This window comes from Podarcis cretensis, assembly GCF_951804945.1.
Source record: "Podarcis cretensis genome assembly, chromosome: 11".
Classification (NCBI taxonomy): Eukaryota; Metazoa; Chordata; class Lepidosauria; order Squamata; family Lacertidae; genus Podarcis; species Podarcis cretensis.
This window is the reverse complement of record NC_137180.1, coordinates 37,639,730-37,660,390: the sequence shown is the minus strand read 5'-3', so window position 1 is coordinate 37,660,390 and position 20,661 is coordinate 37,639,730. Positions and strand designations below refer to the sequence as shown.

At 37.3% G+C, this 20,661-nt stretch overlaps 1 protein-coding gene across 3 annotated transcripts in view; it reads left to right on the top strand.

Annotated features, from left to right (window-relative positions):
- Nucleotides 1-20,661, top strand: part of AP3B1 (adaptor related protein complex 3 subunit beta 1) — a 149,641-nt gene that overhangs the window by 75,561 nt on the left and 53,419 nt on the right. For all 3 annotated transcript variants that reach the window (XM_079995362.1, XM_079995361.1, XM_079995363.1), the window contains 6 exons: nt 5,490-5,666; nt 9,099-9,285; nt 10,244-10,374; nt 11,530-11,659; nt 13,339-13,489; nt 16,109-16,277. In XM_079995362.1, coding sequence (XP_079851488.1) covers nt 5,490-5,666; nt 9,099-9,285; nt 10,244-10,374; nt 11,530-11,659; nt 13,339-13,489; nt 16,109-16,277 — 945 coding nt within the window. The remainder of the gene's footprint in view (nt 1-5,489; nt 5,667-9,098; nt 9,286-10,243; nt 10,375-11,529; nt 11,660-13,338; nt 13,490-16,108; nt 16,278-20,661) is intronic.

Genomic DNA, 20,661 nt, shown 5'->3' with positions numbered 1-20,661 from the left:
CAAGGTTGTGTCATCTGCATATTTGAGATTGTTGATATTTCTTCCGGAACTCTTAATTCTGGCTTGGGATTCATCCAGCCCAGCCTTTCGCATGATGAATTCTGCATATAAGTTAAATAAGCAGGGAGACAATGTACAGCCATGTTGTACTCCTTTCCCAATTTTGAACCAGTCGGTTGTTCCATATCTAGTTCTGACTGTAGCTTCTTGTCCCACATAGAGATTTCTCAGGAGACAGATGAGGTGATCAGGCACTCCCATTTCTTTAAGGACTTGCCATAGTTTGCTGTGGTCGACACAGTCAAAGGCTTTTGCGTAGTCAATAAAGCAGAAGTACAATGTTGCCCCGCAAGACGAATGCCTCGCAAGACGAAAAACCCGCTAGATCAAAGGGTTTTCCGTTTTGGAGACGCTTCGCAAAACAAATTTCCCTATCGGCTTGCATCGCAAGACGAAATGTCTTGCGAGTTTTTCCGACTTTTTTTCCCTTTCCCCCCCTTTTTCTAAGCCGCTTATCCGCTAAGCTGATAAGCCGCTAAACCGCTAATAGCGCTAATCCGCTAAGCCGTCAATGGGCTTGCTTCGCAAGACGAAAAAACCGCTAGACGAAGAGAATCACGGAACGGATTCTTTTCGGCTTGCGAGGCACCACTGTAGATGTCTTTCTGGAACTCTCTAGCTTTCTCCATAATCCAGCCCATGTTTGCAATTTGGTCTCTGGTTCCTCTGCCCCTTCGAAATCCAGCTTGCACTTCTGGGAGTTCTCGTTCCACATACTGCTTAAGCCTGCCTTGTAGAATTTTAAGCATAATCTTGCTAGCGTGTGAAATGAGTGCAATTGTGCGGTAGCATTCTTTGGCACTGCCCTTCTTTGGGATTGGGATGTAGACTGATCTTCTCCAGTCCTCTGGCTACTGCTGAGTTTTCCAAACTTGCTGGCATATTGAGTGTAGTACCTTAACAGCATCATCTTTTACAATTTTAAATAGTTCAGCTGGAATATCATCACTTCCACACTTCCACTGGCCTTGTTATTTGCAGTGCTTTCTAAGGACCATTTGACTTCACTCTCCAGGATGTCTGGCTCAAGGTCAGCAACCACACTACCTGGGGTGTACGAGACATCCATATCTTTCTGGTATAATTCCTCTGTGTATTCTTGCCACCTCTTCTTGATGTCTTCTGCTTCTGTTAGGTCCTTACCACTTTTGTCCTTTATTATGGTAATCTTTGTATGAAATGTTCCTTTCGTATCTCCAATTTTCTTGAACAGATCTCTGGTTTTCCCCTTTCTATTGTTTTCCTCTATTTCTTTGCATTGCTCATTTAAGAAGGCCTTCTTGTCTCTCCTTGCTATTTTTTGGAAATCTGCATTCAGTTTCCTGTATCTTTCACTATCTCCCTCACATTTTGCTTGCCTTCTCTCCCCCGCTATTTGTAAGGCCTCGTTGGACAGCCACTTTGCTTTCTTGCATTTCCTTTTCATTGGGATGGTTTTAGTTGCTGCCTCCTGTATAATGTTACGAGCCTCCATCCATAGTTCTTCAGGCACTCTGTCCACCAAATCTAAATCCTTAAACCTGTTCCTCACTTCCACTGTGTATTCATAAGGGATTTGATTTAGATTGTATCTTACTGGCCCATTGGTTTTTCCTACTTTCTTCAGTTTAAGCTTGAATTTTGCTATAAGAAGCTGATGATCTACATATACAATATTCTGGTTCCTGTTGTTCAGTTCAGCGAATGCAATATGACATGCACTGTCCTGGAGAAAACAACAGGTCCTGCTGTAGTGCCAGAGAATATATAGGATGCCTTCTTTAAAAAAAACAAAAACTCTTTGAGTAGTTAATGGACTTTAAATGGCCTTTCCCTTTCATAGCTATATACAGCACAAAACAGATCCCAGTGGTTTCTCTGGTAATGGTATTCCTCACTCTTCTGGAGCCTCAAGTTGAGGCTGACCTTGAAGACTGTTTAAAGGTTGTGGTTGATTCAGAATGCACCAGTACAGAAGCAAACTGGCTTGTATCTTGGCAAAAATGGACCAGAGGTTGTGGGTTGCAGGATATATAGCATTCAGGGCTATTTTCCTGGAGCCTTAGACAATAATTCACAGCTATGTTTTTCATTATAGCCTCCTAGATCAGACTCAGTTATAACCCAAACATGCATTTGGTTACCCATTTCTTAATTATTTGCTTTAAATTTGAATAGTAGTAGTGCTATTGTTGTAACCTAGCTTGGGTCCCAGTTTCACCAGTTGAAGATTATCATCCTAGATGACTTAGGTCCCACAAACTTTAGAGAGCACATTCTGTATGACACTTAAGGTCACTTGAGAATATACATCTGTTCATCATGTTCATGGGGCAAGAGAATTCATAAATCATGAAAACCTTTCCACTAGAAGTAAACAGACAAGTAGTGAAATGGGCATTTATGTTTAGTCTGGTGACCAAGAGTTAAGCAAACCTTTTTTCTTCTTCTTTTTTTCTTTTTAAAAAATACTGAGGTTCTTTACATGAGAATAACTCAGGATATTAATGTAAGTTAAAATAGATCCAATGAACTAAAATAGTGGGTGAGCTACTGGACCTTTATGTGTTTTGAGTCATGCACAGGAATATATTAACTGTCCTACAACAACCAAGATTCAAAGATTCATGTAAATCAATATCTCCAAATAGTGTTGCCCTTGGGGCAAGGGAAAGATGAGATGTGGAAGACTGGAAAGGAGACCTTTTTTAGTGAGTTATTTCTTGATATATAGGTAATTTAAATTCAAGGGACCAATCCAGTTAGATCCTACTACACTGCAGCTCTTGAGCATTGGAATACTTCATTTTAAACATACGTGTGTTTTAAAATGCAGGTTACTATTTCACAGATGATTGCATGGATGTAAGATGTCAATAAAAGAATATTTGTGTGCATATTACTTCTAGTTTTGTATCTCTCTATATCATGGTTAAGCCAGTCATATTTGTGTTATCAGTATATTCTAACATTTATATACTAACTTTCTCTTGCTTGCATCCACACTTTCTCTGATAGATGACAAATAATTTAGTAGTAGTTACCTTATCAATCAAATAAATGGTTAGTAGATTAGGAATGTAGCAGATAGCATTTTCTTTTGGTTAACTTGAACATGCCCTCTCTGTTTTGAATTTGAGAAAAAGTGAGCTTGGAGGAACCATAATAAAATATGCTAACATGCTTGAAATACATGCTGCTTGGAACATAATTTTGAGGATGAATTGACATCTATCCATCTCACAAAAATTCATAGGCCAGTTTTGTAAACAAGATCATAAAAGGTACTAGCTTTGCTTCACCCATAAAAAATACTAGCCAGCTAAGAGCTTGCAGAGGAGGGATGCAGTAGCCTGTTGCTTTTCTTTGCTGCATACACAAGACAGACAGAGCGCTCCATCCCTCTCCTGTCAGCCTGCTCACTCACCTTCATGTGATCTCTTTTGGACTGTGGTAACCAGACTAGTGCTTAAATATATGATGCCCGTAGATCTTGTATTTGTGGTGATTCAGAACATGCACACAGATATGTAAAATGTACATGATGAAGCCTTAATCATTTACTGAGAAGAATTAAAGTGAGTATCCCAAAGGCATGGCAAAGTAGCGTAAAAAAGCAGTTGCAGTTTCTAAAATATTACATCAACGGCATGACAACTTTGCCTCATAGTACGAACCATCCTAGTTAGCTTGTCCAGTAATAGCAATTTAATCACCATCTTGTGATCCTAGTTGGAAGGCAACTTGTAGCCCTCCAGGTATTGTTATGGATGATGGGAATTATAGTCCAAGCATTGGCCACTCTAGAAGGGGCTGATGGGAGCTGGAGCTGAACATTTCTGGATGACAACAATGTTCAACTGGTCAAACTAAAGTAATGCTGCCCTCCTGTTGAAGAGTAATATGAACATGATAAATGAAGCATCATTGTTTATTACAGTAATACCTCTCGTTATGTACCGTCCTTCTTGCAAACGCTTCGGGTAATGAGCTTCGCTAACCCAGAAGTAGGTGCTCCTGGAAGCAAGTGGAAGTCGTGTGCTAGAGGCAGGCACGCAGCGAAAGCGTGCCTCATGTTAAGAACAGTTTCAGGATAAGAACGGACCTCTGGAATGAATTAAGTTCCTAACCGGAGGTACCACTGTACAGTGGTACCCCGGGTTACATATGCTTCAGGTTACAGACTCCGCTAACCCAGAAATAGTACCTCGGGTTGAGAACTTTGCTTCAGGATAAGAACAGAAATTGTGCTGTGGCGGCACGGCGGCAGCAGGAGGCCCCATTAGCTAAAGTGGTGATTCAGGTTAAGAACAGTTTCAGGTTAAGAACGGACCTCCGGAACGAATTAAGTACTTAACCCGAGGTACCACTGTACTGTTCTACTCTTTAGCTCTTTTTGTTACCATTGGCAGCTGAGTTGGCAACAGAGCCAAGGTTTGATAAAGGAGTAATATGATTGGCATAGGACTATTTAGGAGGCTTGTGAAGAGCAGGTGTTGGAACATATCAAACACAAAAAAGTTACATTGTAAAACGAGCATGTTAACATTTCCCAGTATTTAGAATCTTGTTAGTAGCATGAATATATATATTTTTTATGCTGGGTGCCCAGTTACAATATGTTTAGCATATGGGTTTGGATACCAGAGTACAAAGTATTCACATGTCAGTTATGAACTGTATGTGTAAATTATTTTTCTCGTGGTACACATAGGTATGCCTAACTCTTTTTTGTGGTTTTATATGTAACCAGCAAACAAATCTAAATGCATATGCCATTCATAATTGTCATATTATTGGAGGTTACCAGACTCACCCATTGAGTCTTTCATCCAGCAGTTTCTGATGAACTAGGGCAGGAACTAGACAAGAATCTACTGAGAAGCCTCATGGTAGAGTGGCAGTGGTTTCCAATTCCCAGTTGTTTAACAATGGCAACAGCAAAAAGTCTTCTGCTCCCAATAACAAAATTATACTGTTAAAAACCTTGATCTCAAGTCATTCTTTTGTAAATCTGTACTTGTACATGCAGCCCCCCCCCCAAAAAAAAACCTACAGTAGGTAAAAATGGCTGTTCCCTCTGAACCACCACGTTGTGCCTGGCTTTCTGCCCCTCACCTTCCTTTGCCATCGTTTTGCACCCAATCCAGTTCGTGGCTGTCAGGAGTCTGGTAAAATAACCAAGTATTCTGCAAGCCTGAAGGCTTACCCACTCCTGGGCTAGGATCTCTCTTGTGAAGTGAAGGCTTCTTAAAACCAAGTATTTGTTATTAAGGTCTTGTTTCTGTGCCTTATACTAGGTCTAAGTATGCATTTGATACTAATTTACCATTAGTTTGACTGTGATGGTTTTATTTCAAGTATCTTAATTTTCCAACGTGCATACCATTGAGGAAATGTATTTCACAAATGCATAAATTATTGTGTGTTTACTCATTTTTTATTTTAAGGTTCCCGTGGCTAGGGCCAGCATTCTGTGGCTTACTGGAGAATACTGTGAACGAGTTCCAAAAATAGCCCCTGATGTTTTAAGAAAACTGGCCAAGAGCTTCACTGATGAAGATGACCTTGTGAAGCTGCAAATTTTAAATCTTGGAGCAAAATTATATTTAACCAACTCAAAGCAGGTAAGAATGAGAGAAAACTAAAACACAAGTCTGTTTAGACATATTTACTAACATTAACTAAAGAGGCGTCAAGCTTTAGAGTTACAGTATTCATATCCTTTTAATAACCTTCTCCCTTTCCTTGGTTCAGAAATTCATCAGCATACCCAAGGTTAGTCATATAATAAAATTATTGAAGAGGAAAAGATGAATCCTAAAACATGTCTAAAAGGCCAAAGATATTTCCAAAAGAATTAGAACCTAGCAAACCTGTGTACATATAGTGTACAACCTGTTTGAGAGTGAAAAGATGCACCTTAATCCAAAGAAATACAGTTTCATACAACTTGGACATTATTCAGAACCCATAGATATTGGATTTATTCCAATATTGACTGAGCAGAAGACCACGTCCTCCTCTCCACAGCAGTCTCTTGTATGGGCTCTGGTGCAGACAACTGCAGGGGGAGTGACAAATTGCCCAAGATCAGGTGCAACTTTGGATTCTATCCTTCAGTACAAACTAATCAAACAGAACTCCAAAACATTTTAAAATTACATGCCTCTGCCATTCAGATACTATAAATCTTCTCTTCAGTTGAAATAAGATTTGAGAATCAATGAGAAGAGCTCTGCTAGATGACACCAAATGTCCCATCTAGTCCAGCATCCTGTTTTTACAGTGGCCAACCAGATGCTTGTCGGAAACCCACAAGCAGGACATAAGCGCTCTCCTCACTTGTGCTTCCCAGCAACTGGTTTTCAGAGACATATACTGCCTCTGACACTGGATGTAGTAATGTTATCATGCATAGTAGCCATAAAGTCTCAATGGCAGCAGAAAAGTTCAGAATCTCAGCTTACAGTCATATACAAATAGGATTGTGGTTTATAAAATAGACAGACAAGTAAATTTCAAACCGTGGGTTAGTTAAATATTGCCTATAAAGCAGGATTCCTAGTTCATATGTAACACCTAAAGTGAGATTTGTTGAAAGCAAAATTAATCCCCCCATTTTCAGTCATTCTTTACCTTCATTGGTTCTTTCCCAAGTGCCCTTAGGTATTTATCAGATTTATTGGACCATCCCAGTTCTAGTATGATATGTGTGTGAAAAATGCATTTATCTGCTTTCCATACTGCATCCATAATTTCATTCATCTCCAGAATGTCCCCCCATTTAGCTTTTTTTCTAATCTAAATTAAACTAAATAACCCAAACTCTTTAACCTTTAATCATAGAGGAGTTGCTGCAGTCACTTGATCATTTTGGGTTTATCCAGCACCTTCAAGAACAAGGGCAAATGGCCAGCCAGATGGCCTTGTTCCTTCTGCTCCTCAAAATCCACCTTATCTTCAAGCAGGGAAGCAATTGTAGTTGGAGGAGGGCAAGCAATTACCAGTTTTGAGAACTGATTTTAGGCCACTCTTTTTATATCTGTTCCTTATGTTTGGGAGTTAACAGATAAACAGTGTTTCAGTGATTTGCTTCAAACTGTCAAAAACTTACTGAATTATGTCTGATCAACATTGTATGATTTTTATCTGTCTTTACAACAATTTCCTGCATTATTATATCTCCAAAATCCATGAGTTCATTAGTGTCTTCTAGGAAGAAAGGTGCATGAGGCTAAATGTCCTCTACCATCCAACTTAATACTGTAGTCAATATTCTGTATAGAACTTCATGTTTGGCTTTTTTGATTGGGCAGTGGTGTTTCAGCAAAATAAGACTGCCAGATTTCCTTTTCACAAACTTAATGGGTCATATCCGAGTGTAACTGAGTTTCAGTTGACATTTTGAGATCTAACCATCACCTGTGAGGCCATTTAAGAAAAGGGCTGCCCTGCCAAATTTTGAGTGTTTCCATGTTTTGATCAGCATAACAAACACTACATTTGTTCCAAATTTCTTCCTTCTGTTTCCAGCTGATCATTTTCCTTCTTTAGTAACTTTGCTACGTCCTTCTTTAGTCAGAGAGAAGTAGGCAGAAACTGGTCCTGACAGTGTCTGGCATCAGTAGCACTAAGAATCAGAACAGAATTGATGGGTTTGATCTGCTGTTTCAGCAGTTTTCTCCTGGTTTCTCAGTGCTGGAAGCCCCTGAAATTTCCAACTTGCCTTAATATTCCATAATCAGTAGCAGCCACAATCATATGCCACTGGTTTCACTTAATGCAGTTTTGTAGTCAAAATAAATCATTCAAAACAACACTGAATTGCATTTCTAATGAAACAGTATATATTGAACTAAGGACTATTGGATATCTTCAAAGAAAGATAATTTTCCATTTTACAGTGTATACTACTTAACATTCTTCAGGCATAATTATAGAGCAACAAAATATTCAATTCTGCATCATGAGAAAATTCTTTCAAAGAGATTGTGCTTTTTCACTATAAATCTTGTTGAGAAAAGCATGCTTATATATCAGAGTTTAATTCTGTGAATTTGAAGGATGTGTCTTTTTATAAACTCAAATAAGATTTGCAGCTTTTCTTCAACTGAAGAATTATAACATATGCATATTTTACTTTTAAGTGATACAGTGTTTTGATCTTTGTATCTATTGCATTTTTGTATACATTTATACAAAATGTATTCCGTGGACTATTTGTATAATGTTTCCAATTTTCTCTTACGCAGTTATTAAGGTTAACATGCATTGGGTAATTTTAATAATTAATATTCCTACACATCAAATTAGAGAGTCTGGTTATGCTATAAAAAGCTGTGATAATATAACCGGCTTTTACGTATATAAATAAATGACCAATATTACCAGAAGCTTTAAGCTGTGAGGGGGGAAAGGGAAGAAGTCTTTTATCCTGGTTTTTAGAGGGCATCAGCAGCTTGCTTTTATGAAAAAGTAACAGCTAAATGCACTGCAAATAATTTGCAGTAATCCAGTTCAGTGATTCATGTGTCTGCTTTAATGGGTCATAATTCAGAGTAAAGTAACTGAGTGCAGTCAGAGTGCAGACACTGCTTATGCCAGGGACAGTATCTCTTCATAAAACACACCTCAGCAGAAGCAGTTTGCCAGCCTCCTAATACCCTCTGATGTTTTGATGTCCTGCATATTTTTCCGATTAAGTTTTGAGTGCCATGTTTTTAGTTGTATTTCCACATTCATTATTCTCACGTAGGCCCTTCAGCGGGTTTGCCATATATGATTATTTTTTTAATGATGCCTTTCTTTCCACTTCAGCAGTTTAATAATCTAGCACATGGCTGCTTCTCAGTACTCAGCATTCACCTCCCCAATACAGAAGAGGACATGTGCGTTGGCTTCAAAATTCCATTTACTGCTTTAGAAATGCATATTCCCTATGGAACAACATTTGTTTGACATAACCATTCATTTTTATTACCTCTTTAAATATGTTTATCCAGAGTTATCAATAATCATAAATAACTTGTATTCTCTTCTTGCCCTGTTTTTCACAGACAAAATTGCTTACCCAGTACATATTAAATCTCAGCAAGTATGATCAAAGCTACGACATCAGAGACCGTACAAGATTTATTAGGCAGCTCATTGTTCCAAATGAGAAGAGTGGAGCTTTAAGCAAATATGCCAAAAAAATATTTCTGGCACAGAAGCCTGCCCCAGTGATCGAGTCTCCTTTTAAAGGTTTGTCAGTCAAATTTTCTACCAAATCTTATCTGCAGATCTGTATTCTTAAGTCACCAAAACAAATTTTGCTAAATAGTCTGCTTACAATTTGTAAATGAGCAACATGATTTTAGTTTCACAATTTTTTAAGGGAGAGTGGTCAACTCTAAATTCTTTTATTCTGACATTTAATGGTATCTGGTAATCCAAAATAATTTAAAAACTTAATTTGTAATGTCTATATTTTACATTTTCTGAATAATAAAAACTGCTATGTTTGTACTAATCATAGTCAGTGTAGAAAGGTCTTTGGCCATTCACAAAACTTTGAACTTCTAGAGTGGCTTTTTTATTATTATTGAGAAGCGTCAAACTAAAGTTACTTCCAGATTAAGTTTGTGTTTGGTATATTAGGATTACTGGTATTTTTGGCTCCTAAGCCATTTTATAGACTAAACTGCTGTGAGTTACACCCTCCATTGCTCCCTGTTCTATTTAAAATAATCCTGTGGCCCCGGTTAGTAATTTTATTATGTACTTTATCTGTTTTCTAAAAAAATTCATACTTTGGTATTTTAATCCTGCTTTAAACTCCGAAAGCAGCACTCCTTGCAAAGAAAAAACTATTAAAATTCTGGATGTGTTTGTGCCAAGACATGTATATGGATTATTTAACTGTGCTGTCATTCTTAATATTCACAGTAAAGTAATTTTTAGAGAAGCTACATTTCAGAGCAACACCTCTAAACACACTGACTGATTAGCTTTTTTATTGACCATTATGGGTGAGATTATTGTAATCTATGGACTGGAATCAGTTTTTTGACCTATGAAGAGCTTCCTAGTTTATATTTATTCCATGACATTTGAGGTAATGTAACGCCAATTACCTTTAGTCCTGATTAAGATTGCTCTTTGTGATATAGAGCTCATATCAGTATATTTTTCACCTCTTTACCTCCCCAACCCCCAACAGATAGGGAGCACTTCCAGCTTGGTACTTTGTCTCATACTCTGAACATGAAAGCCAATGGCTATCTGGAGTTGTCTAATTGGCCAGAGGTTGCACCTGACCCTTCAGTGAGAAATGTAGAAGTAATTGAGCCGGTATGTTGACTTTTCAAAATAATATTGTTGTTTTGGGAGCTTGGAATTATGCAAGTGTGTTTAGGAACAGGGGGGTTACTTTACTTACCAAGACTTCCAATTGGGTTTCAATAAACTTATTGTAAAATGTCCTTTCAGCTGCTGTTGGCTACTTTGAAACCCTTCATATTCCTCTGCTGTATCTTCTTTGTATATATTTTCTTTCCGTCACTCTGTTTCCAGCTTTGCTTGCTGGTATATGAGTAATTCCAGTAATTAATTCAGCCTTCCAAGTTAAATCTGAATATTATGTGGTTTACTAGGATTTGCAAACATCCAGAGATTTAATATTTGTTCTTGGATAACGCAAACTGCTAATGCATATTCACCTTTCAGCACCACCCAAATGCTCACAATTGGTCTAAAATAGGTAGTTGAATTGGGGCTATTGCTTAGAGATGGCTGCCCACAGCACATCTTGATGACTGAAGAGAAACTTAGTGGATTGAGTCTAGGTAGATACTGAACCTTTAGGAGGTTTTCTTATTTGTATTTTTATTTGATTGGCATAACAAAGTTGGTTTCCTTCCTCCATACCAGGATAAAAATCTGCTGTCTGAGCAGAAGCAAAGCCAGGGCACATGTTGAAGTATTCCTTCCATTATTAAACATATTTATTGATCAGAATATTCATTAATTTTTCAAATCAAATCTTTATTATTTCCATCAGAGACCAGCACCAAGAAAACAAAAAATGAAGGACATAAAGCACATCATCCAAATGTGTATAATAGAGTAAAAGAAAATATAATATAATAGGAAAGAGTAAACAATAAATAAACATTCCAGTCATTTTTCTTTATTTTTTGCAAAGTAAAGATAGATGTGTTTACAGTTGACACAAATAACTTGTGTTGATGAGATAAAATTGGATTGTGTTTTTAATATTTTTTGTTGTAAGCCGCATTGATTATTCTAACTTTTTGGTATAAATGTTTGTTTAGGAGTGCTCAGTACAGTCCCCCTTATTTATATGTTAGATTATATATTGCTTCTGTGTTTGTGCGTGCACTCCTGTGTGACTGGCCAGAAAAGACAGTGTTCATGGTTGTAAATAGAATTTATCACAACTTTTTAACTATGTGTTCTTCTTTAAAAAAACAACAACATGAATAGGCAAAAGAATGGACTTCAATATTAGGGAAGGAAAAGAAAAAGAAACACACTGATGAAAGATTCTACTCTGAATCAGAAGATGAGGAAGAGGAGGAGGAAAGTGATGATTCTTCTAGCAGCAGTGACAGTGGTATGTGTGGATAAAGAAAGATCACAGTTCAGAACTATGAAATACAGTGTTCCCAGTATGTCCCATTATTTAAACCCATTAATTTGTGTTGCATGTGAATGATTTTATCTTTTGAGTAAGAAAAATTGTTGCACTGTGATGAATAGACCTGTGCATTCTTATAGTCACATAATGTGGTTTCTATGTTAGAGTACAAAGCTAAACTTGTTTATTCAGACGAAAATAAAATGGACTTCAGACCCTTATTCCCATGTGTGTAGATTCACATCATGCTTATACCTATTCCTGTATCTTGGTGCATTGACTCTTTTAAAATACTCAGGAAAATTTTATTTTAAAGTACAAAGTAATAAAAATAAACTAGTTAAAAACAATAGTTTAAATACAACCAATAACATTTTAAAACCACATTAAAATGCTGATTGCCCTGGTAGCAGCCCAGTTGTCACAGTTGTCTGTATGCACCTTGTCTTCTAAAGAGGAAGGTCTTAGCCTGCTGGTGGAAATATTACAAGTAGGGAGCTAGCTGAGAGGAAATTCAACAATCTGGCATCAGCCACAGGAAAAGGCTGTTGATGTAGTAGGGGCTTCATTCACTTCATACGTGTGACCTGTTGGAGGGTATGCTAAATAGAAATATGCCAGAAGTGTGTGTCATATTGAGCTTCAGTAAAAATCTGAAGTTAACATTTATTTAGAAGTCAATAGGAATATTAAGATACGATTTTAGGATTTCAGTGCTGTGTGGGTAGATATGTTATATGTCTGTGATATGGGAGAGTTTGCTACTTTTCTAGGGCCACATAACTTTCATTAATTCTTATTGAGTCCCCTATGTACTAGCTGATCAGTAAATCATGTTGGCATCGGATATTACTTTCTTAAAGTGAATTAAATAAAAGTAATATATTCTGCAGTCTTTTTTTCTAAATCTTTGCAAGAATTCAAACTTGAAGACCAAATATAAAATATGTGGTGAAAGAATTTTAAAATCTGTAATGCTATGCAAGCCTTTACATGACTCTTCATCTTGGCCATGTTGGCAATCCAAGCCATCGCATCCATCATTTGAATCTAAGAAATTGCTCAGGTACAGGTATAAATAATATAGGCACATGTACATATAGACATAGAAATTACATGTTTTTGAATCGAGTTGACATACTCTCCTGAACACTGAGGGCACAAGAGAAAAAACGTTAGGGATTATTAAGGCTTATAACTAGAATCAATGGACTGAAACTGGGAAAGTGTACCTTTAAGTTAGATATTAGAAACACTTTCCAGCTGATTAGAAAACGAATAACTTGTTTAAATTCCTGATTAAATTGTCATCACTAGATGTGTGTTCAAGAATAGATTAAATACTTAAATGTTGAAGATGATGCTACATTAGAACAGAGGAATGAAGGTAGAGGACATGGGAGGTCATGTCTAATTTCCTTCCTCTTCCCCACCCCCTTGGGGTATGATAGCCACAAACCTGATTATTGAGTGCTTGCATTTTTTGAATAAATTGTTGTAGAATTATAAAAGCAACATTTTATAGCAGCCAGCCTTCACAGTTTTAAGTACGTGGATTGTGCTAGGGTGCTTAAACACCAAGTAACTTAAATAGTTTTATTAAGTTATTTACTTGAATTGCTTACAAATGAAAGGCTTTTCGTTTTGCATTTTAGAGAGTGGATCTGATAGTGAACAAGAAAAAAAGAAAGGGGAAGAAGACAGCAGTGAGCAAAGTAGTGAGAGCTCCTCTACTGAAGATGATGGTAACAGGAAACCAAAAGCCAAAAGTGGTATCTCAAAAAAAGGGACTGCAGTTTTAAAGAGGTATGTAGGGTTTTTTTGTTATGACAGGTAGCAAATTGGAATGTTGATGCTACCGTGTCTGTGGAAAGAACACATAAATGTTTTTCATAATGATATTATCTTTGAAAAGACGCTATCCATTTTCATCTTTTCCATTATATATGTTATATGTAAATTTAGCAGCTTGGGGTTTTTTTAATGTAACTTTTGTTGAATATTTAGGTGGTGATCTGAGTGTATTAACATAACCTTGGGAGGCTGAACAGTTATCATGCCACTTTATGAAACACTTAATTACCTTATACAGCGATTTTGCTGAGGGCTAAAATTAAATCCTTCTATATCTTGCCATTATGCAACTAAGGCAATTGATTTTTCCCTAAATAATGTTATATTAAAAGGATTATGATCCAGATATTGGAGGCAAGGGCCGTGAAGGGAGACGGTCAGAAGCTGCTTAAGTGTTAGGGCTTTTTAAGATTGCCTATTACTAACAGAGTTAACATGTATTAAAATATCATTAAAATTTTAAGTAATTGGGGCTAATACCTTGGATTGTCTGAATCTGTTTCTTCCACTTCTGTCAGCAAGTGGCCTCTGCAGACATGATCGCCCTTTTACTCTGTAGCCTGCTGCCAGCTCACTTGATGAGTTTGCAGCTCAGCTCAGTCGTGGCTGACAGCGCTGATTGGGGCGCAGTACGCACTCTGCTCCTTTTATTACAGACAGTAATTAAAGCAGCTCGCCCTGCCACTTCCATAACAAACACAGCATAATGCCCTAATTATGACTTTATTAATTTAAGTCAGGATTTAATGATTTTAAAAGTGATTTATATTGTTTTTCCTGTTCAGAACAAATGAAATCTGTAGGTTAAATTAATACAGGCTTTTCATCATTGCAAAGTTAAAAAGCTAGTTACTAGTAAATTTTTTTCATTAGATTAACATCTGAAACTCTTAAGCAGTAAGGTAAACAATGATTACCTATCAAAACTGAGTAATGAAATAAGTTTGCCCTGAAGAATCATATCTTCAAATTAGAAATTTGTATGTATTGAAAATAGTTTTCTTTTACTAAAGGAATATTGGGTTTACATTGAATTATTTCTGGAATGAATGCTGCCATTTAAGTCTCAGGAACTAAAGAGGTAAATAGAGATATAACATGAAGAAGAATTGTAGATGGATGGTTGCATTTCCGGTTAGAGCAAAGCAAGTTGGAAAATGAGAATGGATTTGCATATTTCTCACATTGCTAAGTTTGTATTAATACTCTGCTGTGGGGCTGTTTCTTTCCCCATTTAAACATGGTTCCTAGAAATAATAGCATAATGCCAATGCTTACTTCAACAAATATATTAGCAAATGTATACAGATTTATGGCTAAATCCTCCCCTTCCTTAATAATCAAATGTCATTGTTTTAATTATATAGTACAGAAATCTTTGCTCAGTTTTAATGATTGGTTCATGTATCATGCTTCTGAAATCATGCCATGTAATTTAGTTTAGCCATTCCCAATCTTGGGTCCCCAGATGTTGTTGGACTACATCATCCACTGGACTTGCTGGCTAGGGATGGTGGAAGTTGTAGTGCAACAATATCTAAGGAGCCCAGGTTGGGAAAGATTGATTTAGGTGCATGGGACCTGTAAAAGGTTTAGTGGGTTACAAAAAGCAACTTTCTGCATAGCCCATGGCACATGCTTATCGGCCCTGGTTCAAGCATCATGAACAAATCATGGTTTAGCCACCAGGAATGTGGTGCTCCTTGTCTCCTTGTGAGCACTGATTCTCTGTTCCACATCATGGCTTGTGGTGATGTATTAGACAAATTATGGTTGATGAATTAGATGAATTATGATGAATTAGACAAATTATGGTTACTGTTAATATAGCTTGTCTCCAAGCCAGAGCTGAAAACCAACTTTAAACCATCTCTACTAGGTATGGCTATTGTGCTCCAGAATATGGCAAAGGAAACTGGTATATACAAATTGGAGCATTCAAGCCCATAGTACTCCCCAATAGAAGACTTCTGGTTTCTTTGCTCATTCTTACAAAAGGAGGAGCCACGAGGCTTTGTGTAACACCCAGAGGCTTGTAAAGGTAAAGGGACCCCTGACTGTTAAGTCCAGTCGTGGATGACTCCGGGGTTGCAGTGCTCATCTTGCTTTATTGGCCGAGGTAGCCGGCATTTGTCCACAGACAGCTCAGGTCATGTGGCCAGCATGACTAAGCCACTTCTGGCAAACTAGAGCAGAGCACGGAAACACCGTTTACCTTCCCTCCAGAGTGGTACCTATTTATCTACTTGCACTTTGACATGCTTTCAAACTGCTAGGTTGGCAGGAGCAGGGGACCAAGCAACGGGAGCTCACCCCATCGTGGGGATTCGAACCGCCAACCTTTTGATCGGCAAGTCCTAGGCTCAGTGGTTTAGACCACAGTGCCACCCACGTCCCTATCCAGAGGCTCATACCTGTTCACTAATTTGATATACAGTCAACACTACACAGCCTTTTGAAAGAGCTGTAAATAGGTTAATAATAATGCTATTGATAATAATATAACATTAGCTCATTTTATAGGTTTTATAACTTTCTCTTGAGTTTCTTATGCATGTATATTATATTTAGTGACTTGGATGGCACAGAAGAGAATAAAGTGGAATCTCAAACAGCTCTAGCTTCTTCAAATTCAGAATCTAGTTCGGCTGAGGAAAGTTCTTCAGACTCCAGCTCAGAATCTGACTCTGAAAGTAGTTTGGAGACTCGAAAAAAAGTGCATACTTCACTTCCTCCCAAGGTAAATCTTTAATGTTATATAAGTGTTCATAAGTAGAGTTATTGAAGGTGCATTTTGATTGCCTTTATGACATGTAGAAACAGGACGTATCAGGAAATGTGTAGATTTGTATTCTTTGTTTTTGATTGGAAGTCCTTTGCAAAAACATTTATTGCAAGTTAATGAAAATTAATATGCTGTTACTTTGCAATTCTAGAAGGAGACTTTTTATAGGTGATGATTAACCACTGCACAATACACTAATGGAATATGTCTCAGTTTCCGTTATATAAAATATATGTTGTAAAGCACAAGAAATTATAGAAGCCTTTTTCACTGGAGATGAACAAATGCAAAGTGATAAAAGTTCTGATTATAATATTCAGTCAGTGATGTTTTGTTGAGCTTACATATCTGTATAAACTTTTATCTGAAAATTTACAGTCCAGGGTTTAGATTCCCATCATTCTCAGAGGTTTATGTTTGGTAGCCACTTTGAAAGTAAAGGATCTAATCTAGTAAAAATGAATAGTGGATAGTTCCACAGTGGTATATATTGTAATTTTAGCCTCTTTTAAGTATAAACGCTTAATCACTGTGTGTACTCTTTCACCAACATGATTTGGATTTAATTTGCAAACTTGTGCAGCAGTCCTTGTAGTTTTTGGCAGTAGTAGAGTGGCCAGACTACGTAGAGAGAATGAACGCCTCCATTTGATTTTTTTCCTTCTTACAATCAAGTGGTATATAAATTTTATGAAATAAATTATATTGAGACATTTATGGCAGTGAGTTAAATGGTGATGGTGGTGGTGATGATGATAATAGTCACACAGATTGTAGATTTCTTATGCCCAATTAATAGAAGTCTCATTTTCACACCGTTGTAGACATGTTTTGACACAAGATCCGATAAATTTAGTCCTAAGTTGTCACTGGTGACTGGGAAACACTTCTTGGTGACAGCCTGCCCAACTGAGACACTTTCCCCTTTGAAACACAGTTCCTTCAGAATTTTCAAAAGGGAAGAGTTATTTATTCATTCACCTTTTTGAACACTTGGAAGCAGTAAGAATCAGCCTTGCTGCCAGGTATGAAGTGAAAAGCTTACCTCTCTGCTGAGTGCTCTGCACCTACCAGAGAACTGGGGGGAGGGGTGATTGTGGCAGACACAAGAAATGACTGACTACTAAGGGCAATAAAAATGTGTGGGTCTCTGGCAAATGCATATATATATATATATATATATATATATGAGAACAACTACAGGTGGCAGTGAAAATAGTGTTGCTGAAGCATATCTAAAGTACATAAAGGGGCCCACAAAAATCATAGTTTGGAAGGTTGTGGTATGCTTAATTGCTGCCAGATGATAAGCACTGCAACCATGCTTATAAAAGCTTCACTGTGACTGACTCGCAAATACTGAAGGTTGTATTTTATGGCCAGTTAAAAACAAGATACCTGTTGTCATGGTTGGTGAGAACAAACTGCATAAAGGCACCTTTGCCTCCCAACATGAAAGCTTTGCTTCAGTACTTGATAGTAGTGGCAAATTTGTGTTTTGATCTCACATTTCTGTGTAGTAATTGCAGTGAGAAGAGCAGCACAAACAGCTAAGTCTATCAACAGTTATATTTAATAGGCAAACTGTCTTTAATAGTGTCAAATAGCTGGTCATTCAGATGAGGTATTGTCTACTCCTGATGGGTGGCAATTCTCCACTAGCCCTGGAGGGACCCACAGGGTTTCATCTTGTCTCCCATGCTCTTTAGCATTTATATGAAACCACCTGGAGAGCTCATTGGGGTATTTGGAGTAAGGCATCATCAACAGGCAGATGACTCCCAGTTCTTTCACTTTATCAAATGAATCAGCCCAGGCTGTGCACTCCGTGAACCAATGTATGGACACCATAATATCCAGTGGATTGCTGATTCCCATGTTCAGGAATTGGGTAGATAGCTCTTATGGATATAGTTGCACTTCCTTCGAAATAACAGGCCTGCTGTGGAATTGGTTAGATGGACTTATCACTGGCGGCACAAACTGCTGCGACAGCAAAGAACAGCTTTTCCTGGTTTACCATCTACAGCTGTTCCTGGACAGGGATACTCTGCCCACTGCGAGCCATAGGCTGGTTAACTTCCTGATATGATTACTGTAATATGCTCTGTGTGGGGCTGTCCTTGAGAATGGTCTGGAAGCCACAGCCTACGCAAAATGTGGCAGCCAGATTACCGAGTGCTACAGTTCCAGAGGGTCATATGATCCTGAGAAAGTTGCACTGGCTGCTAATCTGCTACAGAGACAAATGACTTGGAAAACTCTAAGCAACTTAAAATATTTTAAATAAATAAAATACTAACATATAATAATGATGAACAGTCTTCCTTTTTGGCTAAATTCCTAATCACAATACAGTTATGCTATAACTTTGAGGAAATACTAATTTTATAAAGGTGCAGCTTCTTAGATTTTTAGAGCAGAGTGTAACAGAGTTACATTCCAAGCCCATGTAAGAGTCAGTTCCACTGAAATCAGTGAGGTTTCCTTGTAGGTAGAAAAAGTGTATAATTGGAATAAGGAGGTTTTCAGTTTGGGTTTGCACTCTTTGATGGATCATTACGCTCTTTCTTTACCTGCATAATTGCTGTTTTCTAAACCTTGCAGATGAAATATACCCAGATTAACACGGTTTAGAAACATTGCTGGAGTAATTGCTTCACTTTCCCTTTATTTGATTTTTTGAACGTCAGTCCCTTTCATGTCCTGTGTTTTTTTAAAAATAAATATTTTTTTCTAGTTATAAAATATACTATCAGTCTCTGTTCTGTTTTTGCTTCCTGTTTTCCTCTACAATTATGTTTTAATCGGTATTGGGAACAAGATACAATGTTGTGCCACTTCAGAATAAATTTCCATGAGTCAGAATGTTGATCCCACAGCTCTACATTCTGAGATCAACTGAAGAGTTCTGAACTTCTGAACTTCCATCAAATCTAACAAACAGTCATTGGTTTCAACATCCAGATATATCCAGGGTAACTACCTGGCTCTTAGTCTCCCTGTGACTTTCCAGATAAGTATCATTAATGAGGGCTTCCAAATAAATTTCTGTCCCAAAATACAACATCATTCCTGGTGGTTGGCCGTGCTTGCTGGGGCTGATGGAACTTGGGATACAGTAACATCTGGAAGGCCACAAGTTCCCCACCACCATTATACGTATACCCTTGTGGAAGCAAGTCCCATTAAACTCAGTGGAACTTGTGAGTAAACAACTATAGAATTACACTACTGTTGACATAATAGCTGTCAAGACAATTAATAGTTTAAGAATTGTAATAGCTTAGTAACTTGGGAATCTACCATATTAAAATACTTAATTGCATATGGAATGTTTAAGCGGTGCCCTCTGCTATGTCAGTTAGTAAACTTCTGTTTGTGAAATAGACTGGAGTTCTTTGATATAACTATAACTCTAAAGGTCCTCACTTAGGGGAAATCAGAATTAACTTTCATTTTAATGGTTGTGAGAGAATCTGTGTGCATTGAAGCCACCAAACTACATTGCTGCTTTAAATTTTGACTATTTCTGTATTTTCTCCATTTGAAACGAAAATTTGAAAGGAATCTCTTTTTCCATAAAGGACCCTTCTGTTTAGGTATATACTTCAGGTATATACTTTATATAATTATAAAATATACTTAATAATGAATGCAAATGTCCTTTGAAGTGACATAAAATTATGAAACATTTTAAGATATATAAAAAAAGTGTCAAGATGGACCTATAATAAAAATGTTAAGATGAAGACATGTTAGTCTAATACATGGCTTCTGGTTTGTTTTTTTACAAAACAAAGGTAAAATGTCTCCTAATAATGAGCATAGTTCCGTATCTCAAGTGCATTATGCACTTAGAAATACAACTTTCAAACTGTTGTTGTGCATAACTAAAACACAGCTAGTGATCCTGCTCAGAAATAGCGGGGTATTCAGATACATAATCACATACTGTTAAAAATCAGATACAGATTTTAGTATGATGCGTGAGTAAATAAGAGCCTATGTAGTGGGATTTTAAAATCAGTTCCTGTTGGCCTCTTATACAAGCATAATACAGTCACTCAGCTGTTAAAAACCTGATCTACTATTTAAAAAATATATAAAAACAAATTGTCTATCTTTCTGCCTGATCTCTTTTCAACTGCTAACACAATGGAAACAGTAGGTGATCAGTCAGTGCATTTGGATTGTCAATGATGGTTTTGTATAAATATTGGAAGGGCAAGAAACAGAATTCACACAGTAAAATATGATTTCATCTGCCTCTTCTCTGCAGTTCCATGGCTCATGCTGCGGTGTGAAATTCTCATTTTACACACTTTGCAGGCGGAGC